General features: G+C 45.7%; 1 protein-coding gene across 5 annotated transcripts in view; it reads left to right on the forward strand.

The window, feature by feature from the left end:
- The window catches only part of A2ML1 (alpha-2-macroglobulin like 1), a 90,699-nt gene that overhangs the window by 45,294 nt on the left and 34,471 nt on the right, over positions 1-10,934 (forward strand). For all 5 annotated transcript variants that reach the window (XM_019516051.1, XM_019516052.1, XM_019516053.1 and 2 more), the window contains 9 exons: positions 751-990; positions 1,885-1,948; positions 2,151-2,296; positions 2,539-2,688; positions 3,362-3,544; positions 4,470-4,533; positions 4,710-4,818; positions 5,286-5,514; positions 6,233-6,359. In XM_019516051.1, coding sequence (XP_019371596.1) covers positions 751-990; positions 1,885-1,948; positions 2,151-2,296; positions 2,539-2,688; positions 3,362-3,544; positions 4,470-4,533; positions 4,710-4,818; positions 5,286-5,514; positions 6,233-6,359 — 1,312 coding nt within the window. The remainder of the gene's footprint in view (positions 1-750; positions 991-1,884; positions 1,949-2,150; positions 2,297-2,538; positions 2,689-3,361; positions 3,545-4,469; positions 4,534-4,709; positions 4,819-5,285; positions 5,515-6,232; positions 6,360-10,934) is intronic.

The raw sequence follows: 10,934 nt of genomic DNA on the forward strand, positions 1-10,934 counted from the left end.
CTTAACTTTAATTGCAGCATAATAAACCAAAAAGACAACAGAAAGCCTTTCATAGATCTTACAGCCAGGGTGTCCAGACTGGAATAAGCTCCCTACAGAGGTTATGCAATCACCTACCCTGGAAATCTTCAAGAGGAGACTGGAGGGTCACCTTGCTGGGGTCACCTGACCACAGTTGTCTTTTCTGCCTGATGCAGGGGGCTGGACCTAATGATTTTCCAAAGTCTCTTCCAGCCCCTTACAATCTATGAATCTATGTAATCCTGAGAGCAGAGTGTTTCCTTGCAGCCAGGTATTCGGAAGGTCTTTCTGGGGGATTTGCAGGTCATCTTAGGGGTGAAGGCGGTCCCACAGGCCTCATCTTTACCTGGGTTTTTCTAAGGGTCTATATCCCCCTTTCTCAATTGGGTCCCTCACCTATCCCATGTCTCTCAACTCTCATGACTGTCATGTGTTCAGCATCTCTGTCTCTTGCCTCTTCTTAGGCATTCTAGTCTCTCACCCTGTACAGGTTTCACTTTGAAATGCAAATGTAGCCCCCTGCCTTCTTCCCCTCCCCTGCTACCTCAGATCATGCACTTAATATCTGTTACATAGCTTCAGAATCAGTTAAAGGGCCCACACTTGTTATGACTGTGCCGGGTCTTTGCCAACACACGCATGCGTGTACACACCGGCCAAGACCACTACAGTTCTCTCAGGAGCTGCAGTGTCACAGCAAGTGCATTACTGCCTTTGTTTCTTTTCCAGGGAAGGTTCAAGTTCCAGGATCCAGGGTCCGAGTCCAGAAGCACCATTCCAAAGTACCAGAATGCTTACTTCCGCCTGCAGCCTTACTACACCACCACCAAGAGCCACCTGAAAATCCAGCGTCGGTGGGAAGAGCTGCCCTGTTACCAGCCACAGGAGGTCCAGGTGGAATACAATGTGGACCCAACAGACCTGGGAGAAGATGGCAGTGAAGCCACAGAAATCCTCTTTTCTTTCTATGTGAGCACCTGGACCAAAGGGTAGATAGGGGTTAAGATAGTGTGTGCATGCGAGCCTGCATGTTGTGGAGTGGGGAGTAGCAGAGGAGGTGCTGGCAGGGTGGTGAGGTAAGAACTGAAGCTGAGAGTCCCCTGGTTGGAGCTCTTATCCCATATGACTTAATTCTTAAGGCTCTGAGGAGAGTACATTTCTGTCAGCGCTTCCTCCCCTGTCCTTCCTGACCCTCTCATTGCACCCTGAAGCAGAGTGCTCATCCCCTTCCTCTCCCATGGTGCCCCCTGCTCCCCCAGGACTGGACAGCCAACTTCTTTTGAAATTCCCCAGGGAGGTCCCCAAGCAAACCTCTCCCTGCTGGTTCACTCCCCATCAGAGAGCAATGGGGGGAGGCGGGGATGGGAGGCAAGTTCATCACACATCTGCTTCTGGTAGACCTGCTGTTCCAGCTGCAGCACTCTCCCCTTAGTTGTTGATGCTACCCAATATGTCTCCTGCAGGACTGGAATCTTTTCTCATCTCTCTCCATCCCAAGGCATGCACTTCCATGTGAACCCTCTTGCACAATCCCCTGTGGGCACATTGCCCTCCAAATGCAACCCACCATCTCCTAGCTAGCGTCCATCGCTCTCTATTTCTGCACAGTGTGCAGTCCACACAGGACACACCTCCCCTCTCTGATTTCTGCCTTCATGAGCCCTTAAATGAAGGCAGAGAACTTGTTTTTCCTCCATACCATCTGTTTCCCTGCCTGAACCTGTCCCCCCTTTGGCTTCACTTTTCCCACTGCTTGAAAACCTGGAGATGCATCATTTGAGGCTCAGAGGGGAGATATGAGGGAGGAGGAAGTATCAATTTCCTCAGGTGGACTTATTTGGGATGCTTGACTTCCTTTCCTAGGTGGTGGGGAATGGGCGACTCATAATGGATGGTCAGAAACACATTAACGTCACAAAAGATACCGGTAAGTCCCACAGGTACCTTTCGTGAAATGAAGAGCAAAAATCCTTCCAGTGCTGCACTGCAGTGATCATTTAAAATCACAAAGAAGTGGCTGAGGGGAGGCAGCATGAAATGGGCCCAAGGGCTAGAGATGGGCTGAGGTGGGCAGGTGGAGCAGATATCAGACCTGATGGATGAGTTCTCATCTTCCTCTCTCCCCTCAGCTTGGGAGGGCTTGTTTACCATCCCTCTCACCTTCACCTCCCAGTTGGCTCCCAACCCGTTCTTGGTGGTTTACACCATGTTCCCTAATGGAGGCATTGCTGCTGACAAATTCCAGTTCAAGGTTGCCACATGCTTCAAGAACCAGGTAAGGCTTATGGCTGGGGTGGCTGGGCCTGGGATGGGTTCAGGAAGGGGAAACAGGAGGGAGAGACAGCTGGCTATTTCAGCTCAGGGCAAGTACATGCACAGAACCTCAGCATAAGCATCATGGGAACCACAGCTACCCCATGGAGAACTCTTCCTTCTCCAGTTCAGCCATTTCCTTTCCCTTTATCGCTTTTCTGGTCCTGTTTCAGACTCTGTCCTTCCCACAATCCATTGCTCTAGGTCACCCTGGAATTCTCCCAGAAGCAGGACTTGCCAGGGGCAATTGTGACTCTTCGGCTGAGGGCAGCGCCTAACTCACTGTGTGCTGTCCGTGCTGTGGACAAGAGTGTCCTGCTCCGTGCTCCTGAGACCGAGCTGTCCAGCAGCAGTGTGAGTGATTCACTGCAAATGGTAGAGAGAGTGTTAGGAGAGGAAGAATGGTGTAGGCATTTCTGTAGTAGGAACTGAAGTGATAGATGTCCATGATGGGGAGAGAGTTGGGCTTGAAGCTAAATTTAAAGTGATTTAAATCACAGTCTTTAATCATGATTTAAGTCAGCAAACAGGAAACTTTGATTTCAATAATTGGTTTTAATTTTTCATTTGTTCTCATTTATTTTCTTAAAGGTAGTTTGGTACCCATTTAAATGTATTGATAGAGACTTTATATTAAATTTGGCATTTCTTTTTTGCTAACCAGAAAGATGCACCTCGTCCATGTAGATTTATTTAAGCAGTTATTTAGCATAACACATGTCTAGTCAGATTTTTTTTTCTTTTTTTATTGTGCAAGAAATGAGGAATAAGATGTCTTTTTTTTTTTTTTAACTAGATGGCTAATGTTATTGTATTCCTGATTTGTGTCCAAGCTCTGCTTGGAAACTGGGATTCATTAATAATGAACAAAACCAGCATTTAGATCTATTTGTATCCATCTTGGTCTCAGCAGTGATGGGAGAACGCTGGGTGTCTGGGATTAAAATCTGGAGTGAAGGGTTAGGGGCAAGTGTTTTGTCCTCGGTATCAGTGCTTTGGTTTCCTAGGTCTATTTGTGATTCTGCAGGTGTATGGCATGTTCTCTTTCCCAAGTGGCGGTTACCCCTATGAAGTTGATGAGGATATTGACTGCTATATACCAGGAGTGAGGCCATTTCCTATACCTGACCTAGAACCTGTGCCTCTGGACCGTCAAAGACGTTCCATCTTATGGTTTGACCAAGGGGCTGACTTCTTCAGCTTTCTCAAGGTAGCTTCCCACATACCCTACAGCAGTTTTTCTTAGTTTGGGGATAAGACATGTAACCCCTCCATTGTGAGACAGGCCTTAGTGAGGTTATACCATTACTAGAACCATGCTATTGCGACAGTAATATGACTTGAAGTGCCATGCTCCTGTGAATAGGGTCCCTTTTAAAATTTCCTCCTGCCCTTTCATCCATATCTCAATTACTTTACAACAATTTTACTCTGTTTACGAATCAGAAGAGAGCGAAGTTAGTTCTTTTGTTGCCAGCAAACTAGACTCTGTTGGTCTGAGGTGCCTGCATCACATTAATCCCTGGAGTTCAACTCTGTTGAACTTAATGGATTGACTCTAAAGGTTGCACTTGAACCCAGAAGTCACTTGGCAGAAACAGATGGGATCAATGTATGGTGAGCTGTTAGTTGTCCAGTGGCGAAAAAAAGATGAGATTTTTGTCAGCAGAAGGAACACTGTTGACGTCTGTTTTTTTCTTTTCAGTCTCTCTGAACTCAGAGCTAGATTTTCAAGGATTCAGCTTCAGCTGCTCCTAATTAGGCATCAGATTTACAGCTGGACCCTTGGGGAGAAGTGCCTCATGACCTCTGCAATGTGACCTCAGCTCTGCTAGCACCAGGCACACTGCATGTGCTGACTGATCCCACTGTCCACTAGAGACCCTGCTGCAGCATGGGATGAACTGTCCCATGCAAGGGCAAACAGTATGATCAGATAGATCATCGATCATGCAGTCAGTGTCCTTGTCGTGGATTCCTAGGCAGGGGAGAAGGTAGAGAAGGGGAGATGGGAACTCAAGATAAGCAGAAAGGCAAAGACAAGACAAGGCAATGGAACAAATGGTACATATTAAGATATTTAAAGCCCTTCCTTACCAGTGTCTCATTTCCACCCATTCTCTAATTTAATGCAGGACACAGGTTTGAAAATTCTGTCCAATGGCAAAATAAAGAAACCTCTGGATTGTTCAGTTAATGGTAAGGGGTTCCCAGTCTCCCCGATTTTTTTGCTCCCTTAATTCACTTGATGGTCATGTCTGTGGGGATCATCTGCTTTGTCCCCCTTCCCTCCTTGCCTTGTGTCTGTTGTCCCATACATCTCAGAGACTGTCTGTGAGAAACCAGCCAATTGACTGGTGTTATCTGTTTTCCAGGAATACCCCAGGCTTCTCCTCTTCTGGGAGGAGAGGAATTGGGATCCAGTGACTCCCAAGTCCGGCAGTATTTCCCCAAGACCTGGATCTGGGACCTCTATTTCATCAAGTAATTTGGATCAGATCCCAGGAAGAGCAGGGCAAGTGGGAGGTGATGGAGGGCTTGGTCCAAAGGCAGTGCTTGGAAATGCTGCTGTGAATCAAACCTCCCAGGCTTCGGGGTCTGGAGTGTTAATGTTCTAGAGCACAGGTTGGCAGGGTTGGAGGAAGGGCAACAGGATCTTGGGTGTGGGGGAAGGCACCTGTGTTGATTTTGTGACTGACGCCGAGTTACTATATGAACTTGCGCAATTACTCTCCCTATCCTGTCTGTCTATCTGTCTGTCTGCAAGGTAGAGACCATGATGTTACTCTGCCTCCTGAGAGGTTAGTCCTAATGCCAAGAAGGCCTTTGAGATTGGTGGCCGTAAGGTGCTAGAGATAACCCAAGTGTTAGCATTTATCATCAGTGGATTATTTTTCCCTCCCTGAGAACCTCTTCTCCCTGCCAAACATGGGGATCTGATTTCTCTGCAGCGAGGCAGAGGAGGCTCTGGTCCTGTTCAACATCCCTGACACTATCACGGAGTGGAAGGCCAGCATGTTCTGCATGTCAGAGAGCAGTGGCTTTGGGATGTCACCTACAGTGGGGCTGGTTGCCTTCAAGCCAATCTTCGTGGACCTGGCCCTGCCTTACTCTGTGATCCGTGGGGAGTCATTTCTGCTGATGGCCACTGTCTTCAACTACCTGAAACACTGCATGAGGGTGAGGCGTGTTCCAGCTCTGGTCAGCCGAGTCCAGTGGGGTTGTGCCTGGCTCCCTACCCACATGCACTGAATCAGGAATCTGTCTTGAGGAATCTTGTCCTCATACTTCCCTCAGGCAACAGGAGCTAAACCTAGGGCACTCAGAGCCAACTTTTTCTGCCTCAGAAATCTGTAGAGTCACTGTGTGCAAGTCTGTGGGCTGGCGCATGCATGGGCATATCTGGGCGCCCGGGAAGCTTTGGCTGCAGATCCAAAAGATTATCTCTGCTGCTGAACTTCCCCATCAGAGAAGCCAAATGGGTAACCCTTTGCCCTTTTCTCCATGTCCTGCCCTAGTTGTGTTTCATAGTTTCACAGTTTCATGTGGAACGGGATACTAGGATTATACTACCGGGATACTAGGGGTATACTACCGGGATACGAACGGGATACTAGGATTATACTACTGACCACCGGATCATGAGGGTGCAGGTGATTGTAAAAGCTAAGAGAGATTAGAGGAATCCTAAAATCAGGACAGGCAACAATAATGGGAGACTTTGGCTAGCCTCACACAGACTTGGTAAATACTTCATTAGGGCAAGATGCAGAAATAATATGTCTACTTTTTAGAACCGGGGTGTCCAACCTTTTTGAATGTGGGGCCAGATCATGAACTTTTTATCACCCAGTGGGCCAGCCAAAGGACTTACCCCCTCCCTTGCTCTTTTGCACAGATCCAGGTGATCCTGGACGAGACTGAGGAATACGAGGTGGAGCCATGCAAAGGCTGCAAATACACTAGCTGCCTATGCACTGATGAAGCAAAAACTTACTATTGGAATGTGACAGCCACCAAACTGGGTAAGAGGACTCAAGGAAATAAGGGGAGAACAAGGGAGCAAATGTGTTGGTGGGCCGGCTCAAACAATTGTTCTAGCCAATCCAGTATCCTATATGGCTGCTTCCATTAGGTCAAGAGTCTGGTTTATTCCACTCAATCAGATCAGTAGTCCACTTGTCCTGCCTCCCACTCTTTACTCTATTGCCATACCTTGTACATCAGTCTGTTGTGAACCCTTACACTCATTCCCATGGTGTGCCTGGCTACACATGAAGTACAGAGGTGCAGATTGCTTTGCGCCTTGTGACATGAGAAAACATTTCCCTTATTGCATCACAGCAGGAAGCTGGGAAGGATTGCATTGCTGCACATTGACATTAGTGTCAACAGAGACGTGTCAGTACTGGGTGTAGGAGCAGCAACATCTGGCAGGTAAAGGGGCACACAGCCAAAACAAAGTTTGAAAATCACTGGTATAGATAGTAACAGCCTAAAAATCTTATCTGAAAGGTAAAATGCTATAGAAATTCTTTGAGTAGAAATTCCATGCTTGAATGAAAGAAATGGGATACTAGGATTATACTACTGACCACCTGATTATGAGGGTGCAGGTGATTATAAAAGCTAAGAGAGTTTAGAGGAATCCTAAAATCAGGACAGGCAACAATAACGGGAGACTTTGGCTAGCCTCACACAGACTTGGTAAATACCTCATTAGGGCAAGATGCAGAAATAATATGCCTACTTTTTAGAACCCCTTTTTAGGGGTGTCCAACCTTTTTGAATGTGGGGCCAGATCATGAACTTTTTATCACCCAGTGGGCCGGCCAAAGGACCCCCCCACCCCGCATGAGGAAGCTGCTGAGGGGCTGGGGGAGGGAAAAGGGGTGGGAACGAAAGTAAACAGTGGTTACTTTTGTTTCCTGTTGCAGCACCTTGGGCCTCAGAAAATGGCTTGGGGCTGTATGTTGGACAAGCCTGTTTTAGAACAACTTGCCTTGGAACCCACAAGAGGAAAAAACAATTTTAGCTCTAATCCTGATTCACATACAGGACCTAGTTTAAGAGGCTTCTGCAGGGGCAGATTCAGAAGGGTGAAGTGGTGAGGTTGTACCCCTTTTGGCTATGCCATGCATGAGCTCTTGGTCTTGAGTCTAGCTTTCACATTGCTCAGGAGCCCAGGGGGTGAGCCCTGCTACCCCTTCTTTCCCCTACTACTGAGCTCAGCAGGAAGTGGGAGGCAAGGAAGGAGTGAACAGCAGTAGCAACCCATCCCCTGGGCTCTAAGGCCACATAAAACCAGGAGCTCCAATCAGCTCCTGTCCCAATCAGCTGTTGCACTGAAAGCTCATTGCTCCCACAGAACTCCATCAGGAGCCCGCACCGCCAGGTAGTGAGCTCAGAGCTCACTACACATGCACTGCACAGCCAAAGTAACAGGGGCTGCACGTTTCTTGCCCCATTCCTGGATCCATTACTGGCTATCTATAGGTGTCCTGCTTTGAAGAAGTGATCATAATATAATCAGATTCAACATTCCAGGGCAGGGGAGTAAGCCATATAAATCCACCACTCCCATATGCAACTTTTGGAAAGGAAATTACACAAATATGAGGAAGTTTGAAAGAAGCTAAAAGGAGCAGTCAAAAATGTGTCAGGCCAGCAGGTAGCCTCAAAGCTGTTTAAAAACACCCAAATAGAGGCTCAGGAAAAGTATGCACAGTAAATCAAAAAAGGGCATCAAGCACGCCAATACAATCAGAATTTAAATGAGGAAAACAGGAAAGTGTACAAACTCTGGCAGGTCAAATATAAAAGCAAACTTAGATGAACGAAAAATATCTAAGAATTGTTAACAATGAAAACTTGTTAAAATTACACCAGAAGCAGGAAGCCAGCTAGAGACTTGGTGGGACCATTAGGTAACCAAAGTGTGAAAAGGGTACTCAGGGATGATAGGACCAAAGCAACAAAGCTAAATTAATTCTTTCCATTTGTTTTTACTGCAGTGGATATTGGGGGATTCCTGCCCCAAATCAATTCTTCCTAGGATGTAGGTGGAAGAACTGCATTATATTGAAGTGACAGTCTTCAGCATAGGAGGTTTTAGAACAAACCAATAATTAAACACTGATAGATCATGGGGAGTGGATGGTATTCATGCAAGAGTTCTAAAGGATGAAAATTGCAGAACTTTTGGCAGCAGTTATATGTAACCTTTTGTTACAAATGGCTTTTGTGCCAGAGGGCTGGCTGGTTGCCAACATAGCACCCGTCTTCAGAAAGGGCGATGGAGGTGATCCTGGAAAATAAAGACCAGTGAGTCTCATTTCTCTCTCTGGCAAGTTGGTAGATTCCATAATAAAGAATAAAATCTGCTGTCACATGGGTAAATATGATATGCTGGTGAAGAGTCAGCATGGTTTTGTAAAGGAAAATCCTGCCTCACCAATGTGCTGGAATTCTTTGAGGCTGTTAACAACCATGGGGACAAAGACAATTCAGTTGATATAATATATTTGGATTTTCAAACAACTTTTGACAAGGCCCCTCACTAACGGCTCTTAAAAATAAATTACCATGGGATTGGAGGTTAGGTTCTTTTTTGGGTCAAAAGTTGGTTAGAAGGTAGGAAACAAAGGGTATGGCTAAATCGTCGCTTTTCAGGACAGAGGAAGGTCAATAGTGGTGGTCCCCAGAGACTTGTAGTTGGCCTGGTTTTGTTCAACATTTTCATTAATGACCTAGAAAAGGGAGTGCCCAGTGAAACCTTCAGTTTTGCAGACAATACTAAATTATTCTGGGTTGTCAAATCCCAAGCTCATGGTGAGGAACTGCAGAAAGATCTCACAAAGCTAAGTGAGTGGGCCAAAAAAGCGGTAGATGTACTTCAGTGTCAATAAGTGCAAGATAATGTATATGGGCAAAAATGACCTCAAATATGCATACACAATGTTGTGCTCTGAACTAAGTATTATGACTCGGGAAAGAGACCTTGTAGTCTTGGTAGGTATTTCACTAAAAACATCACCACAGTGTGCAGTGGTGACTAAAAAAGCCAGTAAAATGTTGGGTATCATGAGAAAGGTATTCGAAAATAAAACTGAAAACATGATCATGCCACTATATAGATCCATAACGCACCTACTTCTTGAACACTCTTTGAACTTCAGGATTGCACATCTCAAAAAGGATATAGCAGAATTAGGAAAGGCACAGAGAAGGGCAACCAGGATGATCAGAGGTATGCTGTGAGAGGAGAAGCTGAGGAGTCTAGGACTCTTCAGTTTAGAAAGGAGAAGGCTGAGGTGGGGGTTATGCTAGAGGTCTATAACGTTATGAAGGGTATGGATAAAGTGAATAAGGAACTGTTATTCACTGGGTCTCAGAATAGAAGAATTAAGGGGTACCCATTCAAACTCCGGAGATAGGTTTATAGCAAATAAGAGAGAATCTTGTTTTTAGGCAGTGCGTAGTTCACTTTCTGTGCCAACAAGCTCTAAAAGTTGTGGAGGAAGATGGTATAATCAGGTTCATAAAGGATTTAGACAAATTCATGAAGAATAAGTCCATTTATAGCTCTTGTACAGAACTGTCAGGGATGTATGATGTATCCTATGACACCCCTAAACTAATAACGGTAGATACCAGGGAAGGTATGACAGTGGGGAATCACTGCATATATATCCTGTTCATATGCTTTCCCTCTAAAGCTTCTGCTACTGCCACTGTCAAAGATAGGATGCTGGGACAGATCATCTGACCCAGTATGGCACTGCTTATGCTCTTAGAAAACTATTTGAAATTAATAAAATGAAATTCAATAAGAACAAATACAAAGTCTATAATTAGAATGGAACAATCACAGGCACAAATGCAAATTGGAGAATGACTGGCTAGGCTACAGAACTGCAGAAAAGGACCTGGGGGTTATGGTAGACTATAATATTAATAAGAGTCAACAGTGTTCCCTTGTTGCCAAAAAAGCCAATAGTGTGCCAGGTTGTATTAACAGAAGTGTTGCCTGAAAGGCAGGGGAAGTGATTCTTCTACTTTATGCAGCACTGGTGAGTTTTAGGCACTGCACTTCAGAAAGGATGTGGGCACATTGGAAAGAGTCCAGAAAAGAACAACAAAATGCTTAGAGAGCTAGGAAACATGACTTATGGGTGGGGGAGGAAATCAGAACAGGGGTTTTTAGGACTGAAAATGAGAAGACTGGGAGACAGGGATTGATAACAGTCTTCAAATACCTGAAGGGTGGTTGTAAAAGAGGATGGTGATAGACAATCACTGGGGATGGGATAAGGAGAAACTGGTCTTAAACTGTAACCAGGGAGATTGATGTTGGGTGTTAGGAAGAATTTTCTCATTGTGAGGGATGGTTAATCATTGCAACAAACTACCAGGAGAGGCTGAGCAATCTCCATCCTTGGAAGTTTTCAAGAGCTGGTTAGACAGGCACGTGTCTGGGATGATTTTTGTCAGAGATGATCCTTCCTTGAGTAGGGGGTTGGACTAGATGACCTTTTGAGTTCTCTTCCAGCCTTGTTTCTCTGTGGTGCTATGGTCCTGTACTTTGGGTTTCTACAGGA

The sequence above is a fragment of the Gavialis gangeticus genome, unplaced genomic scaffold (genome assembly GCF_001723915.1).
Source record: "Gavialis gangeticus isolate Ggan-Ray unplaced genomic scaffold, GavGan_comp1, whole genome shotgun sequence".
Classification (NCBI taxonomy): Eukaryota; Metazoa; Chordata; order Crocodylia; family Gavialidae; genus Gavialis; species Gavialis gangeticus.